This window comes from Mustela putorius, unplaced genomic scaffold (assembly GCF_011764305.1).
Source record: "Mustela putorius furo isolate JIRA1106 unplaced genomic scaffold, ASM1176430v1.1 tig00003896_pilon_pilon_pilon, whole genome shotgun sequence".
In the NCBI taxonomy this organism is placed as follows: domain Eukaryota; kingdom Metazoa; phylum Chordata; class Mammalia; order Carnivora; family Mustelidae; genus Mustela; species Mustela putorius.
Genome location: NW_025422045.1, coordinates 11593896 through 11617500, shown reverse-complemented (window position 1 = coordinate 11617500; position 23605 = coordinate 11593896). Strand labels below are relative to the sequence as shown.

At 50.7% G+C, this 23605-nt stretch overlaps 1 protein-coding gene across 1 annotated transcript in view; it reads left to right on the top strand.

The window, feature by feature from the left end:
- Positions 1 to 23605, top strand: part of ITGA11 (integrin subunit alpha 11) — a 111381-nt gene that overhangs the window by 39957 nt on the left and 47819 nt on the right. The window contains exons 3-7 of the mRNA XM_045067443.1: positions 10785 to 10885; positions 15455 to 15546; positions 18216 to 18330; positions 21182 to 21309; positions 22554 to 22702. Coding sequence (XP_044923378.1) covers positions 10785 to 10885; positions 15455 to 15546; positions 18216 to 18330; positions 21182 to 21309; positions 22554 to 22702 — 585 coding nt within the window. The remainder of the gene's footprint in view (positions 1 to 10784; positions 10886 to 15454; positions 15547 to 18215; positions 18331 to 21181; positions 21310 to 22553; positions 22703 to 23605) is intronic.

Genomic DNA, 23605 nt, shown 5'->3' with positions numbered 1-23605 from the left:
TTTCCATCCTCAGTGCCCAGCTCATACGATGGGTTCAGTGTCTCCTTTGCACTGAATCTGCCCAAGCTGTCATTTCACAGGTGGGGACACAGGCCCAGAGAGGGCAGGGGCTTCCCCCAGGTCACTAAGTCTGCCTGGAAGCAGATTGGAATTAACTATAAACATAACAACAAGCCCCAAATTTAAAAACGGCATCTGTTGTTTTGCCTCTTCTCCTCTTTTGCTCCACTCCCCAAATCCTGCTGATGGAAACCACAGTAGACTCAGTAGGACTAAGAAGTATCCCGTCTGCACCTCGGCCTCTACCCAGAGCCTCTGACATTTCTTCTTCAGCCAGATGCGCATAAGTGCTTGTGCGATCGCCTCCCCCAGCCTGAGGAGCAGTGCCACAAGCCAGGGCTGGGTATGCTGGTCACATTTTGGGTATCACCAGCCTGACCATGACCCCGAGGAAGGAGCCCTACACGGGGCAGAGAATGGCGGCTTCCGTGGCCAAGTTTGAACTGAGGAGCTGCCACAACATTGAAACCATACGTTCCACTGAGCAACATCTGCCCAAACTATCTGCGTGTTTACATTTCATTTTCCGAGGAAAGAGTTGTTCTAGAACTAGGGGGAGAAAGCAACCTTGAGTGCAGCTTAGAAAAACAAGCAGGTTTATTGGACATTTTGAAAAGAGAAGGGGGGATCCTTATGCTCCCCTCTCCAAAAGGAGACCAACCCACAGTCACCCTCCTGGAGAGCACCAGGTCACATTCCAAAGTCAGTGTCCCAGCTGCAGAAGGGGTCCTGGCTACCTGCACCCTAAGAAGCAGAGTGAAGATTCAGCTCGTCTTTGCCAAATGAGCGGTGTCTTTCAACTGTCCATCTGCATATTCACTCAACAAGCAATTATGAAGACTAGACCGTGTTCAAGGTACTTTGACCAGCATCGAAGGGGAGACTTAAAGGTGGATCGGGGTATCTCTCTGCTCTCTCGAGGCAAATTATCTAACGGAGAGAAAAAACAAAGCTTCGTGGGAAGTGAGAGAGAGCTTTGAGCTGAGAGATCAAGGAGGGCGTCCTGGAAGAAGAGGCACTGACGAGTGGATGGAAGGAGGCAGGCTCAAGAGTGTGGAATTAGGGGACCGCACACACAGAGGTAGGAAGGAGAGTTCCAGGTCTAGTGAAAACTAGAACAAGTGGCCCCGAGAGACTGGCGGCTGGGTGTGTGAAGGGGAGGGGCACTGAGCTAAACGGCACAGGGGGCCACTCCATTCTTCACGGTCAGTGGGTCAGGTTCTTGTTTTCCTTTCCAGTGGGCTGAGATTGTCCTTTGCGGTCACCTTCCCTCACTCTTCCCTCTGCTGCAACTTAGGAAAAAATGCTGTTTGGATGTAAGCTGAGGTGGACCCAGAAGTTTCCAGGAACAAAGCAGAAAGCCAAACTTGTGAATGAGGTCAGCAGCTGTGCTGATGCTTGTCAGGCAGGCTCTGTGCCCGAGACGATGGGGGCCGGCTCCAGGGCCCGCCCGCACAGTAACAGGCATGAGTTTTGTCCCCATCGACTACACTGCCCCACGTAGCTAGGCCTGCAGAGTCTTTATTCATTAGGGCTATGAAAGGCCGCACCTCCAAGCTCTGTCCATACCCCCAGTGAGCAGCCATTCCTCTGCTGGCCCTGTCGGTGGTAGGATCCACCATGGGAAAGACAGATCCATGGGAGAGGCCTGTCCTGAGCTGTTTGGACAGGAGTTTGCGGAGTCCCGGCACCCAGGCTGGGGGGGGGGGGGTAGTCATCGGCTCTACGTGTCTTGTCCCTTTGACCTCTAGGATTCTTTACCCTGTGGGAGGGGGCAGAATCAGAGAAGGGTCAGAGTGGGCACCGGGGCAAGGGGCCCAAGACCAGCTCTAAGTGTGACATTAATATATACTGACATGGAAAGTTGTTCGACTGCAAAATAATTAAGTGAAAATAGTTCACTACAGAACCGTATATGCAGAATATTCCATTTTCCAAATTTGCTCTATAAATACCTAGAAGGTTTTCTGTGCCCGTATTGCTCACGGTGGCTATCTATAGAGGGCTGGGTGAAGAGGAAGGGGGAGGCCTTGCATATGATACTTTGCACAGTTCTGCACTATGAACTTCAGACAGCAAGCGTATATCACTTATGTGTTAAAGTAGGTGTTTCTTATGTGTTTTCTTGTGACCCAAAGAAACAAAACAAATAAAAAAACAAAAATTCCTGGACCATTCTGGGACAGGTAAGAAGGGTGCCGTGGTCATGATCCCCAGATGTAGTAAATATTCCTGGGGCGCACGTGCTTTTTCACATGTCTGCAAGACCTCACATCTGCTTCTTGCCTGAACGCTTGGGAGCTTCTAAGAATAGATTCCTGGGCCCTGTCCCCCACCTGGTTGAACGAGACCCTTCTGGAGGTGACGCCCAGGAACCTGCATTGGTAACTCCCCAGGTGACTCTGATGACCAGCAAGGTCTGGGACCCACCACCCTCAAAACCCCAGTAGCCCAGGTGTGTTCAGTCCCATTCAGTAGATGAGAACACTGAAGCCCAGGGCAGTTAACAGCCTTATTTCAGGTGTTGTTTCCTCCAGTAGAGCTTGTTCACTCTCCAGGCTGGATTAACAGGTTTTGGGAAACCAAGGAGGGCCTATGGTCGGCCGTCCCAAATTGCAGGCTATGGGATCACAGTCATTCCACTAAGCCAGATGATTGGCTAACTCATCCAACAATTGTATTTTGGGGAGCTGACCTGTGCCAGGCACTCTCGTGGGTGCTGGGTGTCTAGAGATGCAAACCTGGCCAACAAGGTCCTCACCCCCTTGCATCTCACATTCTACTGGGAGATAAGGATGATGAACAGGGGGCTCCCTGCTCAGCAGGGAGTCTGCTTCTCCCTCTGCCTACTGCTCCCCCTGCTTGTGCTCTCTCTGTCAAAAAAAAAAAAAAAAAATGATGATGAATGGAGGGGGAAGCATCTTCAAGGACACCTAGGTGGCTCAGTTGGTTGAACGCCCGACTCTTGGTTGGGGCTCAGGTCCTGATCTCATTGTCATGAGATCGAACCCCATATCAGGCTCCATGCTAAGCCCAGAGTCTGCTTAAGATTCTCTCTGTCTCTCTCCCTGTGCCCCTTTCTTTCACTCATGTTTGCGCTCTCTCTCTCTCTCTCTCTCTAATAAGTAAATAAATCTTAAAAAAAAAAAAACAAAACACTGCGTCTTCAGAGAGGGCGAAGTGCTAAAGGGAATTAAGGCATGGTGGTGAGACAGGAGGGGCAGGTGGTCAGGAAAGGGGTGGTCAGGAAAGGCCCCTTGCGGGGAGTGACCTTGGAGCTGAGCCCTAAGTGACAGACCCAGTCGTGTCACATTCAGAGCCACCCTGATAAAAAGGGGGGACAGGCAGGTGAGCATCAGGGAGCCAATACAGAGCTTCTGCAAGCAGAGTGAAGAGGGTGGATTTTACTGGAATGGATTTGGGGCTTTGAGCCCAGCCAGGTTCACAGGTTACCCTGTATATCATGATTACATGGGTCAGCATCGCTGGAGGGCTTATTAATACACAGACGCTGGCTCCCCCTTTTAGTTTCGATTCTGTAAGTTTGGGTAGGCGGGGCCTTGGGGGGCAAGATGTTGCATTTCTAACCAGCACCCAGGGAGGCTGATGCTGCTGGTCTGGGCACCACTGTGAGAACCACCGCGGTGTTGTCATGACCTGTTAACCTGCCCGTGTCCCTGGGTGAGCTCCTCTGGGAGTTCCCAAAGGCAGGATGACCTCATGTGCATTGTCATGCCCCCAGTGCTTGGCGCGTTAGCAGGAACTCAATAAATGCTCACGATTCATTGAATGAATGAGGGTGTGGATCATTGGCAACATCAGATTTATGTAAAACCCTTGGAATATAACAAGCACTATGTAGCTGTATTGGGGTTTTCCAGAGAAACAGAACCCATAGGATGTGTGTATGTGTGTGTGTGTACATACACATATCTATAAAGAGATTATAAGGAGTTGGTTCACATGATTATGAAGGCTGGCGAGTCCCAAGATCTGCAAGGTACATCAGCAAGCTAGAGGCTCCAAGGAGATGATGGGGTAGTTACAGGGTGAAGGCCAGCCGGCTAGAGACCTAGGAGAGCTGAAGTTTCCATTTGAGACTGAAAATAAGAAAAAGCAATGTCCCAGTTCCAAGGCAGTCCGTTAGGAAGGATTCTCTGTTCCTGGCGCTAGGGTCAGCCCTCTTGTTGTCTTCAGGCCTTCAACTGTTTGAACGAGGCCCACCCACGTGAAGGAGGACAATCTGCTTTACTCAGTCTTTAGATTTGAATGTTCATCTCATCCCAGAACACACTCACAGATATACCCAGAATAATGTCTGACCAAAGATCTGGACTCCCCAAAGCCCCGTCAAGTTGGCACATAATAAAATTAATCATCACAGTACATGTGTGTGTTTCAAAGGCACACAAAGGAGTCCCACCTCTGATGGGGGTTGCACAGGAGCAGGGGGAGTTAGGGATATGCTGGCAAGCAGAGGGGTCTTCATCTTCCTGGCCCCCAGGGGTTCAGATCTTGTCAGGTCTTTGAGCCACAAGCCCCTCCGACCAAACCAGGAAGACCAGCAGGTGTCCAGTGGGCTCTCCCTCCACACCCCACTCTCAGCATGGGGTTTGCTGTGCTCAGCGCTTTCCCAGCCCCATCTTGAACACATTAGCCACCCTATTCATGTTGGCTGCAGGAGATTACATTTTCCATGGAGAGAGAGGGAGAGGAAAACCCTCACTGAAGGAATAGTCTCTCCTTTGTTCCCCTGAGCTCTCTGCTCCTTAAGTGGACCCCCTCCCTGATGCCCCTATCTGATTTCAAGGAAGGAAAATGGAGCCAAGAAAGAAATGGAGCAAAGGGGCTGGGTGGGTTTGGTGGAGGAGGGGTTCTGGGAGAGAGGAACAGGTGAGGGAGGGAATGGGGTGATTGGGAGAGAAGGGGACACAGGGCCCGTGGGGGACTGGCTCATTTGGCTCTGGGGCGGCAGCCCCCTCCATGCTGGGCCTTCTGAACTCCATGCTGGCCACTCTTTCACAATGGTAGAAAGAGCAGGGGCGCCTTGGTGGCTCCGTGGGTTAAGCCGCTGCCTTCGGCTCAGGTCATGATCTCAGGGTCCTGGGATCGAGTCCCGCATCGGGCTCTCTGCTCAGCAGGGAGCCTGCTTCCTCCTCTCTCTCTCTCTCTGCCTGCCTCTCTGCCTACTTGTGATCTCTCTCTGTCAAATAAATAAATAAATAAATAAAAATCTTTTAAAAAAAGAAAAAAGAAAAAGAAAGAGCACTGGACTTGGAATCTCAGTGTCTCTCCACAGGCTTGTCACCTCACCTTCTGAACCTCAGATATGAACTGTTCTTATAGTCTCAGAGCTGTTCTGGTGATCAAAATCAAGTGTAATTCAATGACACCAAAAAGGATTCATTAAAATGAAAAAAACAGTCAGTGATAGTCAGATGCCCTAGGATGTGAGGGCCAGGTCTTGCAGAGAGAGGCAAAGAGGCTGCCCGGGTCGCAGATAAAACCCTACAGCCTGCCTTTTTCCTCAGCCGTCTGTTCTGACCTTGGGGCTCAGCACCTCCTCCAAGGGCGTGCCCATGGCAGTTTCGGAAGTTTCCTCTTTCTTTTCCCAAGCCTCTGATGGCCTTTTTGTGCCCATGGTTTCTGCTGACTCCATCTGTTGGAGAGCTAAGCTGTTATACCTATCTCCCCAGACCCAGCCAGTAAAAGGCTGAGCTGCACCTAGAATTTAGCCCTTGTCCCCATGTTTTCCACCCTCCATGCTTTGGGGGACCATTGCCCTGGGAATCAGGATGCCATATACCAGTCCAGCTCTGCCACTGTTTGCTCTGAGACCTCAGGTACAGAACTTCCCTGATCTGGCTTCCGATGACTCACTGTTAAGTCGTGAGGCTGACCCAAGGAACCTCTTGGTTTCCTCTCAGGTCTGATGGCCTGCCAGGCCAGTTACCAGGTAACCAGAAATACCTAGAGTGCGGGTCTCCCTATCTAAGTAGCTGTTGTAAGTGTGATGCACACAGAACAAAAGAATTTCTGTTCTAACAAGAGTGGGTCAGGGGACGGTTTTATGCATTCAGCTAAACAACCAGAGAAATAATATACATGTTGTCTGTGAATCCACCCACCACCCATGACAAAGTAAGGATATGCCCCAGATGGAGCATGAACTGTGGGGTAGGAATCTGCTCCTCTCTCATTGGTCTTGGATGTTGGGTTCCTCTTATAGCATGGTAATATATGGAATTTCTAAGGGTAATTTTAACTATGTGGGTTTTTTGGCCTTACACACTGTAGTTAGATGTCTGTGGTTATAAATATCTGCAAACTCAACCCAAACAGGCTTATATGGTAAAAAGTAGTTATTGCTTATATATTTGAAAAGTCCAGCAGCAAATCTAGCTTCAGGTAGAGTTTGATCCAGGGGCTTACAGTATCATCAGGACTTCAGCCCCTTCTCTTAATGCTTCTCTCAGCCCTCCGCCCCTTTCCATGCATCAGCTCACAACTCTCATTGCCACAAGGTGGCTGCTGGCAGTTCCATGGCTAACATCTACATATGGCATCTGGAGAAAAGGAACTACTTTGGTCCCTGAGTCCCAAGCAGAAGTCCAGAGATTCACTCTGATAGGGATGACCCTGACTTAATCACTGCAGCAGGGGATAAACTTGGCCTTGCCTGAGGTATGTGCTCAGTCCTTAGAACTGGGAATGGAGCTAGATTCCCTGGATCCCCAAGCAAAAATGAGGACTGTGGGAAGAGAGACATGGGAACCAAGGAAGCGAGCAACACTGACTAAATGGAAGGTGGGTCACTCCTTTGCACAGAAAATACTCTATTTCTCAGTAACACTTTTTCTGGGTACTGAACTTGGGGTTCCTCTTAGGTCAGAGGCAAAGCTGAAAGCTCCTGAAACTGCTACTGCAGCTCTGGACCATCAGCCAGAATGTCAGATTAGCCGATAGGTACGTCTTTACTGAGGGCCTTTCAGGCCACTACCCAGTGCTAGTCCTGACAACAAGGCCAGACGAGGACATTTCAGCCCTCAAGGAATTATGACACTGAAATCCCTCCTGCAGCAGGCAGCAGGTATTACACACTAGTTCATGTGGGAAAGCCTGGGGGTAATCAGGGAGGGCTTCCTGGAGTAGGTGGGAATTTTGCCAAACTCAAACGAAAATTTTGCGGGAACGATGGTGTCTGGGGTGGGATGTGCACACCACCGGGCATGAGCAGGACAGTATACTTGGGGCACAGAAATAAAATAATTCAAGTTCTGTTTAAATTTATATTTTATCTGAAAAAAACCATTACTTATCTTTAAGATACAGACTAACAGTTTCACACAGGTGTAATTGACATGTAAATTTATATACACTGGAGGTACATGTTACCTTTTTTTCTGATAGGAGCATGCATTTGAAAAGGTTCAGAGACTGAAATTGCCTTGAAGAATGGAGCGAAGGATAAGGGGAAGTCAGGAAATCCCAGGGGGCCCTGTTGGAGAGGGTGTGAGTTACAGAGCCAGGGCCCCTCCCTGTCTTAGCCTGTGACCTGCTGGGAGCCAAGGAGCCCCACCCCCAGCGAGGCCACCACACCTGCCTTCCTCAGGTGGCCCTCTTTCTGGGGAGTTCCTCCCTTGGCAAGGCCTTGCTTCTCTAGAGGACAGCCACCAGGGAGGGGTCCGCCAGGGGCTGGGGCCGAAGCCTGACTCCAGTTCTCGCATCTGCAGCAGCTCGGCTCCCAGAAGAATGCTGGGAGCCCACAGCCAGTGAGTCACAGCACACTGCGCATGGAAAGGGCCTGATGCTCGCCATGACCTTTGGGGTTTGTCTTCCCGTCTGGTGCCCACACCACAGGGATTGGTGTCCTGCCCCCGGAGGCACAGCAGGCCTGATGCTGCAGATGGCTATATAAGGGGACAGCCGGGGCTGCCAGACCCCAGGAGCCATTTGGCTGGTCTTGGTGGTGACGCAAACATTTTCCCTGGGCTTGGGCAGTTACCCCCTCACAGTGAGATTGAATCATATCCTCAAAACCTCAAGCCTGACAGGCACACGTAACGCCAAGCCTCGAGAGTGGTAAAGAAGGCTGACCCAGGCCCTCACTGCATGGCAAGGAAATATTTGGAACAACACAGACAAAGCTGTCCCAGGAGAACCGGTCCCAGCTCTGTCACAGACAAACTGGGGGGTCTAGGTCAGCATCCCTCCTGGGGGTCTCATCTTCTGCATCTGTAATATGGGGACAGTATGCCCTGTCCCGTCACCTCTTGAGATGCCAGTGTCCCCCCGGGGGAAATGCATTCTGGAGAATGGACATGGGATGTAGGGGCTGGCCCATGACCTTAGTCTTTCTGCATAGGTTACTTCAATGTAGCACCTCTGTTTCCTGATGACTTTTGACATCTGTGACTTCGCACAGAGATAGTATGGGGGTTGTTAACCCCATTTCACAGCCAAGAAAACCAAGGTCTGGAAAGTTCAATGACCTTCAAGACCACACAGCAAGCTAGAGTCCAGAAGAGCCCCTACAATCTCACCCCAAAGGCCTCTCCTTGTACTGGGAGTTTTACCCAATAGGCCCCCAACAGAGGCCTCAAAGTTCCAATCCATAAAATGGGCAGAGTTGTGAGGATCTGCCTTGTCAGGATGCTGGGGTGTTTTCTAGAAGACACATGGAGATAGCTTTTCTAGCAGATGGCCCTGGGGTTTCTGATGTAGAGCCTGCTGAGCCTAGTTCTCCCAGAGGCGCCCTATGAGGTATTCCTCAAAGGCACTCTTTCCAGCAAGCACTCACTCTCAGGTGGTGGGGCCCTGGAGGGAAGTCTGAGTCACCTATCAGGTTGACCTTGAAAACTGGAGCAGCCAGAAAACCCAACCAGGAGCCCAGGCCTCACTTACTGATAGATAGCTCCCTCCCCTCCCTGTTTCTCTCTCTCTCCACCCCACTCTCTACCTCTCTCCTTCCTTCCTTCCCTCCCTCTCTCTTTGTCTCTCTGTGTCTCTCTGTCTCTCCCTCTCTCTCCCCACTCCCCTTGCTAGAAAGAATTGCAACAGCCTTGACCACACAATCACTCACAGAATTAAGTAGCCAAAAATCACGGTCGTCTAGACAAACAGATTTTATGGGTCCCGTTAATTCCTGCTGGTCAAAAATAGGCAGGCTTAATTAGCGGATATATTTAGAATCTGTCATTATCTGGTTCCCAGGGGAGAAAGCTCAGCTCTTATTTCATAAACTCTAATTTCAAACAGAGCTCTGTTAACCTTCCCCTTCAGACCTATTGTGCTTCCCTGACAGCAGTGAGAGGTGGACAGGAGTTGGGTCCGGGGGAATTTGACCACAAGAAGCCACTGGAGTCCTGGGTAGCCTGAACCTCAAAGCCTGTCCCCTCTCAGACATCAGAAGTCAGAAGACACGATGGCTTCTTTGGGCAGTGTCACCAGGGATGGGGAGCTGCGGGGAAAGCAGGCGCCCAGAGTGGTCTGTATGTCCCACCATCTGCCCGTGCCTGTACCACAAGCTCCACTGTTGTCTGCTGCCTGTACCTTAGGGCCTGGGAGGCCTCTAGGGCACCGGAGGCCTCTAGGGCACTGTGAGCTCTGGCACCTTCTGTCCCTGCCAGGGCTTCATTCTTGAGTCAGGCCTGAGCAGAGGAGGTGGTCGCTGGCTGAGAGCAGCACCGGAGGCCCAGAGGGTTCCTGGCATCTAAAATCAAAGTGTGGGCCAGGCTATGTTCCCCTGCAGGATCTAGGAGAGACTCCTTCCTTGCCTCTTGTAACTTCCATGTGGCTCGGCATTCCTTGTTTTGTGGCTGTGTCCCTCCTGGCTCTGCCTCCATCTGTACACGGTTTTCGCCTCTCTCTGGGTCTGTCTTCTGTGTTGAGCCTACGAGGACACCCAGTCATTGGACTTAGGGCCACCTATGTTATCTAGAATAACTTCATTTCAAGATCCCTTATTATAACTGCTAAGACCATCTTTCCAAGTAAGGTCACAAAAGGCATAGGCTCAAGGCAGAAGCCCCAGCTGGGGGCCTTGCCCACCTTGTACAAAGATTCAGTCATTCACTCATGGCTCTGGAGGCAGCCATGAGTGACCGCTAGACACCATGCCCAGTCCTTGGGTCCCCAGCGGAAAGACTGTCCGAAGGGAGCGAAATCTCCATTTGGGTTGGGATGCTGCTTGCTGTCTCAGCTTTGCCCCAGAGCCAGGACCCTTGGCTTCCCAAGGTGAGGAATGAGGCCCTCCACAAGTCCTAACACATTGCCAAGACTCTATGGCTCCAAAACCATCATTCCTCTGCCTGAATGACCACCATTACCACCATCCATTTATTTGACAAACTCATAAACATCCATCAAGACCCAGCCCAAGCACACCTCCTCCATGATGTCTGCCCTGCTCTCTTCTCCCAGGAACTAAGTTCCATCTCGTTTGCAGCAGGGCCCTTATGGTCTTCATCTCTGTATCTAGATCCTGGCAAGGGCCTGGAGTAGGTCACAGGCCTCATGACTTCATGCCGAATGCCCAGCATCCCTCTCCGTGGGAGACAAATATCTGAGCTGGAAGGTCTGCACACAGCTGCCCCTCAGGATTTCCTCCTGCCTTCCTTACCCCATCTTCCCTTCAGTACCACCCTCCCTGTTCCATCCTCTGCCAGGAAGAAGCCAAGAAGCCCCTCCTCCAACGTCTTTACATGTCTTCTTTTCCTTCCCAGGCTGGTTGTAGGTGCTCCGTTGGAAACCAATGGCCACCAGAAGACAGGAGACGTGTACAAGTGCCCAGTGACCCATGGGAACTGCTCCAAGCTCAACCTGGGTAACATGAGCCTCTGGTCTCCCCACAGTGAGGCCAACAGCCATCTAGGGCAGGACCTGCTTTAAAGTGCATCTATGCCCATAGTCATGCTGGTTTCTCCCAGCCACCCTGGGATCGCTGCCCCCATTCGACAGATGAGCAAGCTGAGGCCAGAGAGAGGAAGCCACTTTCCCAGAGTCACACCAGCTTGTCTGGGGCCAGCCAGGATTCAAACCTCGGCCTCTGTTGCTCTTTCTGATTCCTCCACTGCCCGTGAATGTGAGGCTTTCTCTCCCAGCAGGAGAAAAACATTCCCTGTCTTCTTTCCAGTTTTGAAGTAATAACAATGGCTAATATTCATATATCTTCTATAATGTTAGCCATGTGCCAGGCACTAGTTTAAGCATTTTTAGAGATTTTGACTCATTTAATCCCCTCCACGACCATTCAAGATTTGAGGTAACAAAGGAGGGAACGGCAGCGGGGTGGGGGGGCTTGAGGGAACCTGTCGAGAGTCACTAGCTAACACTAGCTAAGCAGTAGTGAGGCCGGGGTTCCAATCCAGGCAGCCTACTGCCACCCCGCAGTCAATGAGCAGCACGGCCTTTCTGGAAATAAAGGCCTTGTCCTCACCCAAGAGCCCCGCAGAATCTGTGGGTGCAAGTGTGTGTGTGCACATACCTGGGCATCTGTGAAAACGCACACGCTAATCGTGTGACACACTTCCACCTGTGCTAAACACCCGACCGTGGCTGGACCATCACTGCGCTTTCCGAAGGGAGCAAAATCTCCATTTGGGCTGGGATGCTGCTTGCTGTCTCAGCCTTGCCCCAGAGCCAGGATCTTTGGCCTCCCTGCTTTCTAGAAAGGCCACCTCTGCCCTCCAGCAGCGGTGGGGTGGGGCTCCCTGGAGAGATGAAGCTGGCGGGGCCTGGTTGGGGAGGCAGCAGAGCTTCAAGAGATAAGCAGATGAACGGAAAGGCCAGCATCAAAGAGAAAGCCCAAGAACCCAGATCCCCAGGGCGGCCAGCTGTCCCATCACATGGACACTCCTGCTGTCCACATCTGCGTCAGCACTGTGGGTGGGAAGTTCAAACCCCAGCACAGCCGGGGCCCAGACTTCAGTAAGGAAACAGTCTAGGGGGAGGCGGGAGCCTCACTGGTGGCTCACAGAACCCAGTCATCACCACCCTGAAGGCACAGGCTTCTGGAACAAGTCAAGCTGGGTGTCTTCTTCCAGCTGGACAGTTTCTTTGCTGTGTGTCCATAAGGAGCTCACATCCTCTCTCTGAGCCTCTGTTCACTCATGTGTGAAGTGAGGAGGGTGGACTCGAAGACCCTAGGATCCATTCCAGGTCTAATAGGTCCCCAAACTTTACTAAAAGCCTAGTATGTGTCAAGCACTGTCCTAGCTCTGGGAGATACAGCAGGGCACAAGAAGCCAAGGGCTCTGCTGGGAGAGGACAGTAAGCAAGCAGATAAACTAGAAAGCAGGTAGAGATAGACAGGCATAATGCTATAGGTGAGGGTAAATGTTGTGTGACCAACCCCAGTGCTATGAGAAGAGAGACTGGGTGGGGGAGGAAGTGGGGAGCGGATTTTACCTCAGCAAGGTGGTCAGGGGAGGCCTCTTTAAGCAGGTAACATTCAAGCAAAAGTCTGATGGCAAGGAGTCAGTTGGGGCCAGAGCATGCCAGGCAGTGGGAGAGCACATGCAAAGGCCCTGAGGTGGGAATGAGCTTACTCTGTTGGAGGGCAGAAAGAAGGGCCATGCAGCTGGGTCAGAGGGAGCAAGGAAAGGGGCAGGAGGTATAAGCACTGGGCTCAGGGCTAGGGACGCTGAGAGAAGCTCCTGATCCAGGTGGGGACATAGACACATGGACTCATCATTTAATTTCCTCTACTGCTCTGATTTCCAGTGCAGATCCTATTTCCTTCCAAAGGAGGAGGAGCGCCTGCTGGCAGTGAGAGCCCTGAAGCCCTCAGGCCCTGGAAAACATTCCTGAACTGGGGCATATGCTGGGAGGTAGTGGGCAGCAAAGTGAGTCAGGGCAGAGGAAAAGAACTGATTGGGAAGCCCTTCATTTGAAGAGTGTTTCTTTCCCTCCCACTGAGGAGAAAGTGTAGGGCAGGAAGACCATCTGTCAGTTTATCCCCACAGTGGAAAACGCAAGGCTGGGAAACCTGACTCCTGGGTTTTCCTATGACTTTTCCAGGCTGTTAGCCTTACCAAGCCAGGAATGTTCTTTCTTCTCTCTCCAGGGAAGGCTAAATGGGTGGCAGACATTCACAACTCAATGTGAAAAAGCCTGTCACTGGTGCTGTCTTCCTGACACCTGGATAAAGTCAGGGGTTTAATGAAGGGCAGAGGCTCAGGCAAAGGATGTGATTCTGGAAGGCAGACTCCATGTGAGGAAGAGCTTGTGCGCCACGGTCCTCAAAAAGACCAACCAAGGGGCACCTGGGTGGCTCAGTGGGTTAAAGCCTCTGCCTTCGGCTCAGGTCGTGATCCCAGAGTTCTGGGATCATGTCAGGCTCTCTGCTCAGCAGGTATCCTGCTTCCTCCTCTCTCTCTGCCTGCCTCTCCCTGTCTGTCAAATAAATAAATAAAATCTTTTAAAAAAAAAAATACCAACCAAGAAAGATACTAGTCTCTCCTGCTCACAGAGGGGCAGACTGAACCAAAAAGAGGGTAATGATTACCCCAAGTCCACAAGGCCTGTACACAGCAGGGTGTGAGCTTGAGTCTCCCCTACCATGCTCATCTACTTCCGGGTCAGCAGTCTGACTAAGGACTTTGGTCACTGAGACCAGGGGGAATTAGATCATGCATGGTGAGGTAAGGTGAGGTGAGGTAAGCTGAGGTGAGGTTAGATGGGTGAGGTGAGCTGAGGTGAAGTGAGGTGAGGTTAGATGGGGTGAAGTGAGCTGAGGTGAAGTGAGGTGAGGTTAGATGGGGTGAGGTGAGCTGAGGTGAAGTGAGCTGTGGTGGAGTGAGGTGGGGTGGGATGAGGTGAGGTGGGGTGGGGTGGGGGCGTGCCCCTGACACAAACAGAGGGCAGAACTACCCAAGCTGCTGAAGGGTGGAGGTTGCCCAATCAGGGCTTGCTTAGAGCTTCCTCTCCAGATTTCTCTCTGCCACCCCACTGCCACTACTGCCCTGCCATCAGACAGGACAGCTTGGGAAGGAATGGTGCACAGCCTGGACTCAAGTCCCCACTCTCTCATCCACCAGCAACTGACCTCCTAGAAGTCACTAACCTTCTCTGCATCTCCATTTTCTCATCTGTGAAATGGAGATGTTGACTCCTGGGCCTCCCAAGACCAAGAGGGGTCCTGGGAGGGCACGTGTGGGCAGTACTTTGTAAATGATATAGGCATTATGAAAACACAGGGTTATTACTATTCTTTTCTCTCCGGCTTCTCTGGACAGACAAAACAAAACAATCCCAGTCACTCACAATCTACAGCCAAGAGGGGCTGGATTTCAAAAGGAGCCTTACTACCAACTGAGGGAACCCAGAAAGAAAAACAGCCAACGCAGCTGCCCCACCCCCTGCCCACAGCACAGTGAGGAGTCGAAGCTCCAGCCTCTGCTAATGCTCAGCTCCAGGCCCCCCTCATCAAACTGACAGCCTCCGCCAAAGCTAAATGCGAACTGTTCTCAGTGGAGGTCACCCAAGTCCTTGGAAGTCAACAGGGAAGGCATCTGCTCGCCCTTCACAGTACGGGAAGACTGACCTGCTATCCATTTGATGAAATGCCCGGCTCACTTCCCCCCAAAACTCTACCCCCTGCCACATGCCCACACACGTGTGTACACTCCAACACACATCCATCGACATATCAGCGCTGGGGAGGTCAAGCTTGTCTCCTTCCCTTCAGGTCTGATTTCGTCAGACCTTCACAGAATTTTTTGAGCAATTCTAATGTGCCCCAGCCCTGTCCCAACACTCAGGTGGCTGCTGGTAGTCCGGCTCCTAATCAGCTCTCTTGGCAGCCCACCACAGAACGACATTCTCGCAAGACCTCACACACCTCTAGAGAGCTCTCGCTGCCCCTTGAGAGAATCGACTATCACATGTCCACTTATCAGATGAACAGAGAGGACACGAGGAGGACATGGACTGCTAAGTTTTGATGGCAGACTGGCTTGAAGGAAAATGTGGAGGGCACACTGCCCAGAGGAAGCCCGCCTAAGTCGGGTGCCCTGGAAGAGGCAGGACGGGACACATGAGGAATACTAGGGACCGGTCAGATGTCTGGAGGGAAACGCTGGACTGGGCAATGCTCAGCCGAGTGCTTACTGTGTGACCTTGAGCAGGTTGCTTGGCCTCTCTGAGACTCAGTTTCTTCATCACACAGGGAATAGTGAGGAAGTAACAGGACCATGTCTGGGCAAGACCTTAGGATAGCATGAAGGGCTGCCTGGACGTGCAGGCGAACAAGGGCTCCAGAGGGGCAGGGGGAATCAGGGAGGGCTCCTCCTGGCACTGACCCTGCACAGGCACCTCTGGGGGCTAACAGCCGCAGCAGGCTCTGGGCAAGGGGGTACAGGGCTCCTGGCTAAGTTTCTCCCTCCCACCCCAGGAAGGGTCACTCTATCCAACGTGTCTGAGCGGAAGGACAACATGCGCCTCGGCCTGAGCCTGGCCACCAACCCCAAGGACAACAGCTTCCTGGTAAGAGCCACCCACCCCACCCTCTCTCCACATCCCTGCCCCTCTTACCCACCCCCCAGACCCTCTGCTTGGGGCCAGGAGAGGCAGGGGGTGAGTTACTGTCTCCTTATACACTCGCACTCTGTCCACACGCTCAGGGAACAGCTCTGCCTCTGATTCCTGTCTGTACCGTTCTGCCAGCATGCCCTCAGCTTTTGAGAGGCACAGCCCTGGCAAGAGACCATACTGAGCTCTTTGTGTGCATACCTTGGGATGTGGGATGGACAGCCCGAAAGGAACAGGAAGCAAGATGGGCAGCAGTGTGAAGGGGGTTCATCCCTCCTTCTGGAGAGCCAAACTTTTGAGGCAGGGGGGCCGAATCTCTGCTCCAGGTTCGATCAAAGAACCAGGACACACCACACACCCTAGGAAGTGTCTGAAGGGAAGCCATAAATGAAAGAACACGGATTTATGACAACTGGGGGAAGAGATACAGAACAATGGCCCCCCCCCCAGACTGTGCAGGGTTAGATGGAAAGGCTTCCTGGGGGAGGTTTTTTATTTGTTTTTTTGAGAAGAGACAATGGGTCTTAGCAAGGAAGAAAGAAGAGGGGTTACCTGTGCTGAAGAGGCAGCGATGTGCTGAGCCCAGTACCTGCCACAGAATTCAGCAGTCAACAGAGCACCTGCTCCCTGGAGCTTCCGTTCTGGTCGGGGGAGAGCTGATAAGCCAATGAGTAGTGTAAACCTGATGTTGGGGCAGGAAGGCCAGTCATCAGAGGTCTCTGCACCCTGCCCAGGCGAGTGCTCCCCAACTTTGCACACAGTCAGCAAGGGTGGGTGGCCTCGTGGCAGGCACTGCTGCTCCTTGCCACCAGGGGTTGGGCAATGGTGGAGATTCAAAACAGGATCCTGCTGGGACAGATAGTTCTAGAAACAGCTGCAGAAGAGCATTTCAGAGAAACATTACCCCAGAAAGCCCAATAAAATGACCCACTCGTTTTAAGATGGGAGGGCTTGTGTTGCTCTATGTTCTTGTCCAACAATATGTTTCTGTAGACAGATGGGACATTCAGGGTGTGGAGCACCAGACACCAGAACAACAAGATGAGTGGCATGCTCAGGGGTGACAGAGAGCAGAGTGGGCCTGCCAGGGAAAGTTCAGAGGTACCTCGGATGTGGTCAGCCCACATCCCTTCACCATCTCAACCAAGGACAGACAGGACACTGGGTCTTGTCCACACGCAGACCTGTCAGGGGCTTTGTTGCTACTCCCTTTTCCTTCTGAGGCTCCTTATCATGTTCTTACCAAACTGATTTCCTCTACTTCACGAGGTGGCTGAAGACCCAAGAAGGAGGGTGTGACACACCCCTCTGGGGCTTCTGTGGGTGGGTTAAGTCCCTGGTTTATAAATGGCAACTTTCACTCACTTATTAACCCATCCATTCATCCATTCACTCATCAGTCCATCCCCCAACCAATTGTTTATCTCTCCATTCATCTGTTCATCCATCCTTTCACTCATCCTTCCGTCTATCTCTTCCTACACCCATCCACCACCCATTATCCATCATATTTCCGTCCATCCATTTTCCGTCATTCATTCACCCACTTGTCCATCTATCATCTATCCACCTATCCATCCAGCTACCATCTATCAGTCTAGCCGTGCATCCATCCTCCACCCTTCTACCCACGCACTCATCCATCCATCATCCGTCCACCCACTCATCCGTCCACTATCTGTCCGTCTATCCATCCGTCATCATCTAGCCATCTCCCCATCCATCCATCATAATCTATCCATCTATCCCTCCAGCTAACACCCATCACCCACCCTCCTTTATTCTCCCCTCTACTTCCAGAAAAAAAAAATTTACTGGAGCTTCAACAAAGGACAGAGATAAAACAAAACCCTTAAAGTCTGGCTGAAAAAAGAAAGCGGATTAAAGAAAGGAATTAGAAATGGAATAATTATTTTTCCAAACCAAAGGAAATTACAGCACAAAATTTAATCCCGTGTTTCCTGGCAGCAGGACAAAAATGGAGGCATGGGGCCGGGCTTTTTTTTTTTTTAAATGACCCCGACCCTGAGGGGACTCATCACTCAGTCTTTAAATGAGAAGCTGACATCAATGTGTTTGGTAGCAAATTTCAGAGAAGGAGCAGAACCATTCTTTTTTCTTTCCCCAGTAAAATGGATGGGCATGTTGTTGGGACCCAGTCCTGGAAGTTTTCCCAGTAAAGACCTTCAGGGGACCTCTTCAGACAGAGAGGCTCTTCTAGTGACCTTGAAGGGTCCACTCCCATGGGTGATGCTGTGTGGTGGGCGGGGTGGACAAGAAGAGTGAAGGAGAGTCACAACTCTCCTTGGGATAGGAGGTGATTGATGGGATGGGATGATAGGATAGAGAATGGGACCCTTGAAAAATACAACAAAGAAGGATTCTACCACTCATTTTTCTCCATTCCATCTGAAACCAAGGGAACTAGAACACATTAGAGCAAGAAAGATCTCAGTTAGACTCCAGAAAACTCTCTAAATCCTTGGAGTACCAATCCTCAAATAAAGGATGTCTGTCCGGGGTTATGGAGGTTGAGTTCAGTCAAAGGCTGTTAGGCCTGGACCCTCTGGAGATGCCCCCTGCCCCCCACCCCCTGACTAGGGGGTCTTCCCTGTGCTTCGCAGGCCTGCAGCCCCCTCTGGTCTCACGAGTGTGGGAGTTCCTACTACACCACAGGAATGTGTTCGAGAGTCAACTCCAACTTCAGGTTCTCCAAGACGGTGGCCCCAGCTCTCCAAAGTAAGTAGCTTCAAATCTGCAGATCCATGCTGCGTGGCCGACAGTCAGTCATGGGAGACTCTGAAATATCCCTGGTAACGGTCCCCTCTGATTGGTGGTCCTGGATATCAGGAAGCTCTACCCAGCTTGCCCAGAGCCTCATGGAACACAAAACCTCCCACTCACTCCCTACCCGCCAAGAAAATCTGGAGGAATAATGTTCAGACCTTGTCTCCTGCAAGCCCAGACTACTTGGCTCTGAGCCTCACTATTTCCTCTGGGCTGAACACCATCCCCCAAGCAGCTGCTAACCCAGTTTATTGAGGGTGACGGGATTAGCACCTCTAGCGAGCAGCAGCCCCCCTCCAAACAACGTGGCCCAATCAGAGATGGAAGGACTGTGCTTGGGGGCTGGGGTGGGTGGGGAGGAAGCATCAGCGCAGCAGGGACTGCAGAGTGATCCTTTAAAGTGTAAGGAGGAGGTGTTGATTCTGTGCTCACAAAGTGGCCAAAGGAAAGGCAGAGCTGTGGCTGGCAAGTCCGGTCACATGAAGTGTGAATGGGGAACCTCACCCCAGGCCAACAAATGACCATCTATCGGCCCATCAGTGTGCTGGGAGTTTATCCGACTCAGATCCCAGGGCACCGCCCACCGGAGGCTCTAACTCTAGGTCTAGAACAAGCCCCAGGGTGTGCATATGCCTGAGAATGTGTGCATGTATTCACCAGAGTGTGTGTTCCATCCTGTTTAGGAACCCCAGATCTAACTCAAAGTTCTTCCCAAGATGCTTCAAAAAAAAAAAAGGTGAAATCGCAAGAATCAGCAATAAGAAATGCATTCTAATAATAAAGATGGCTTAAAAATCAAAGAAACCTGGTTCCTACCCCTAGATTAGGAATTCCCCCTAAATAAGGAGTTTCTGTCTTGTCAAGTCCATGGCCGCCCACACCACACAGATGGCCACAGGCATTAAGCTAAACCAGATTGGAAAAGGACAAAGCTGTCCGGCTCTGGAAGCCCAGAAGAAATGGGCCATCACGTGCTGCCCGCAGTGGCAGGTGGAGTGAGAATGTCCGCATTCAAAGCCGCCACCTTTCGTCTCTGGTGAGCACTGACTCCAGCCCTTCAGGATTCAGGAGTTGCTGGAATGGTTAGCGCTCAGAAGCCTCCTGCCATGTTGCCAAAAAGTAGACTTTACAATAGCGTGAAAATTCTCCAGTAGAAGTCAACAGGTACCCAATATTTCGATATGATATCATCTAATATACTATTGGTCTATCGTATCATATTGGGCTATCAATTTCAAAGTAACTGCAACCCCTCACCAATAGAAATAAGTTACTTAGATTTTAAAGGAAGCTTTTTGCGTTTGTTACAGTACCAGTGTTTCTTTGTTGATTTTTATTTTATTGATATTTATTTATTTATTTTTATTTTATTTTTATTTAACTCGGTATTCATATTTTAAAAATATAGAGAAACATTTACATTCAGAGCAGAGATAAAAGTACAAACGCTTGACCTGATGATGTCATTGTCACATTAACAAAGTACTTTGCTTAAAAAGTAAATGAGGGGCGCCTGGGTGGCTCAGTCATTAGTCCCCCTGCCTTTGGCTCAGGTCGTGATCCCAGGGTCCTGGGATCGAGGCCCGAATTGGGCTCCCTGCTTGATGGGAAGCCTGCTTCTCCCTCTCCCACTCCCTCTGCTGTGTTCCCTCTCTCACTGTGTTTCTCTGTCAAATAAATAAATAAAATCTTACCAAATAAATAAATAAAATCTTACTAAATAAATAAATAGGGACGCCTGGGTGACTCAGTTGGTTAAGCGGCTGCCTTCAGCTCAGGTTGTGATCCCAGTATCTTGGGATCAAGTCCCACATCAGGCTCCTTGCTCAGCAGGGAGCCTGCTTCTCTCTCTGCCTCAGCCTGCCACTCTGTCTGCCTGTGCTCACGCTCTCTCTCTCTCTGACAAATAAATAAATAAAATATTTTTAAAAATAAATAAGTAAATTTTTTTTAAGATTTTATTTATTTGACAGACAGAGATCACAAGTAGGCAGAGAGACAGGCAGAGAGAGAGAGGAGGAAGCAGGCTCCCTGCTGAGCAGAGAGCCCGATGCAGGGCTCAATCACAGAACACTGGGATCATGACCTGAGCCAAAGCCAAACTCATAACCTGAGTTAAAGGTGGCTATAACCCACTAAGCCACCCAGGCACCCCAATAAAACATTTTTAAATATAAGAGGATCTGCTAAGATTTCTTGAGCACTGACTTTGTGCTCAGCCTTTAAAAGCCTCAGCTCCTTGATTCCTCATGGCAACCCTCTCCTATCACCATACCTGTTTTTACATGACAGATAACAGGCACTGAGACATTAGGTGATTTGCCCACGGTCACACACCTAGTGCCTGGCAAAACCAGGAATCAAACAGTCTGATGCCAGATCCCTCATCCTAAGCCCTTTACTGTTCTCCTAAAACATGAAACACTCATTTGGGCTAAAAGCAGTAAACGCAGCCTGCCCGTTACAGTAAAACCAATGACTGTGAGCTCTTGGTCTGGACAGGACAGAAGAAGGGCAGCCTTCTGGGCACCCTCAGAAGAATTGGCCAACTGATGGTAGGCTGGATTTAAGCTTGGTTCAAACAGCCCAGCACAGAGAGGATGAGAAGAGCCAGGAATTCCTGGGCTCAGCATTCATGATAATCAAATAAACGACTAGCCCAAGCAATTACAGCCCCCCAGCCCAGGATATCTGTACATGTGACAGGGTCCTTCTTCTGTTGTCCCCTGGACATGCACCTGGGGAATCAGAGCCTGAAAGCACTGAGTTAGTGGGCAGCCATGACTGTGTCCCTACTTTCCAGGGTGCCAGACCTACATGGACATCGTCATTGTCCTCGACGGTTCCAACAGCATCTACCCCTGGGTGGAGGTTCAGCATTTCCTCATCAACATCCTGAAGAAATTCTACATTGGCCCTGGGCAGATCCAGGTGAGTGTTTCCCTCCTCCTCTGACCAGGGCTCCCCAGAGGCTGGCCTGGGGTGCGGAGGAGCATCTTTGCACCTGCTAACTACCTTTAAGTGCCCAGGCCCTGCAGCTCAGGACGCCCATCTCTGGGACTATTTCAGGGGAGGCTCCGCTTCACAGATCAAACCTATCTTTTGGCATTGATTCTCCCTATTAAGAGAGACCTTTCCTAGAGAGAGAGTTAGGAGGAAGGCAGGAAAGGTTGAGTGGATCCCTGCTGAGTGAGACACAGGGGAGAATTACACACTCGGATCCTGAGAGAAGACTAAGCGGAAGAGGACGGGCATAGCCGTCAGCCCATGTCCAAAACACCGCCTGGCGAAAGACGGGGTAGATTCATTCTGTGCTGTTTTGGCCGGCCAAGTGAGGACTAACATATAGAGGGTACAAGGCAGCAGATTTCGAGTCACTCTAGGAAATTATTTTGTAACATTCAGAGCTGCTAAAAAGGGAGTGGTTTTCTCAAGAAGTAATGACTTGCACATAACGGGAAGATCATTTTTAGGGTATCGTGTGTGAAAGTCTGTCCTTAAAAAGGCACCAGATAAAGTTGGAGCCCATCCGACAGGAAGGTTTCATCATTCTAATCTTACTATAGGCCTTTAAGGGGGTTTTGTTTGTTTGTTTGTTTGTTTATTTTGAGGCTATTAATATTGTCTATACCTTATCAACCTTAGGAATAAAAGGTTCTCTTCCAAGTTTTTAGGAACCTTGGTTCCAGTATTTGGTGAAAAAATGTCATAGGCCTCCAGTCATGCTGCTCCTAATATTTTCGGCTTCAATCCTATGCTCAAGCGAGAAACATAACCTGTTGGGCCTTTCTTTATTTTTCTTTGTCTTTTTATTTTTAAGAAAGAGAGAGCGTGCACAAGCTAGGAGGGGCAGGAGGAGAAGGAGAGAAAGAGAATCCCAAGTATGGTTCCATGCGCTCAGCATGGAGCCCGAAATGGGGCTCGATCCCACCTCACCATCTCCCCCCCCGGAGAGGCATCTTCCATTCTCCTCACCCAGCCACCCCTCCATTCCCAGAGCTCTACAGGACTCTGCAGAACAACTTCCCTTCCCAATGACTCTCCCTCGGGAAGGTTTCCCACCCCTTCACACTCCCCAGGAGTCACAGACAGAGGGATGAATCCGGAGACCCTCACCGCCAACAGCCCAGCTTTCGGGGGTCAGAGTGTTCTGTAGCCCTCTCCCTCTCTCACAGGTTGGAGTTGTCCAATACGGAGAAGACGTGGTGCATGAATTTCACCTCAATGACTACAGGTCTGTACGAGATGTGGTGGAAGCTGCCAGCCACATTGAACAGAGAGGAGGAACGGAGACCCGGACGGCATTTGGCATCGAATTTGCTCGGTAAAAAAATAATAATTTTTTAAAAGTCCTAATAAAATAGAAAAAACGATAATGTACTTAAATCTCAGATAACTGTTCTAGTTCTACATTGCTGTATAACAAACCTCCATGTAATTCCATACCTTGAGACATTAATTCCTCCCAAGTTCAGGGTCAACTGGGCTCAGCTGGTCCGTTCTCTCTGGGTTCTCTCCTAAGGGTGTAATCTGGTATGTCAGCTGGGGCTCTTGTCATTGGTGGCGTTGACTGGACTGGACGTCAAAAAGGCAACCTCACAAGGCTGGCAGTTGTCTCGGGCTGTTGGCTGGGAGCTCAGTGTGTGCTGGAGACCTGAGCACCCACACATGGCCATCTGGCCCAGTTTACTCCTGGTGTAGCAGCCGGGCTTGGAGAGGGAGCATCCCGAGAGTTTTCCAGGAGGCCCCTCCAGGAACTCTGAGACTGCCTTAACCTAGCCCCCAAAGTCCTGGATATAATTTTGCCATATTCTATTGATCCAGCAAGTCATTACGACCAACCCAGGTTGGTGGGGGAAGAGAATTTGATTCTGCCTCTTGATGGAGGAAAAGCAAGGTCACATCACAGAAGAGCATTTGGAAAGGGAGGTATTGCTGCAACCAACTTTGGAAAATGCGCTGCACCACAGAGACCCCATAAAAAGTGGGTAGGTTCCATGAGGGCAGAATCTTTTGTGGAGTCTGTGTCATCAATGGAGTATGAGGAACATTGCGGAATCTCCTAACTCCCAACGTTGTAGTCTAATGGAGCTGGCTCCTTAAAAATCATACCAGAACCCACTCACCATGACAATGAACATTCCCTCTTGACAGCGCCCTCACAGATGGCTCCATGCTCGCTGCGGTGACTTCGCCATTGCTCAGAACTCTGGCTCACCTCCCCCCC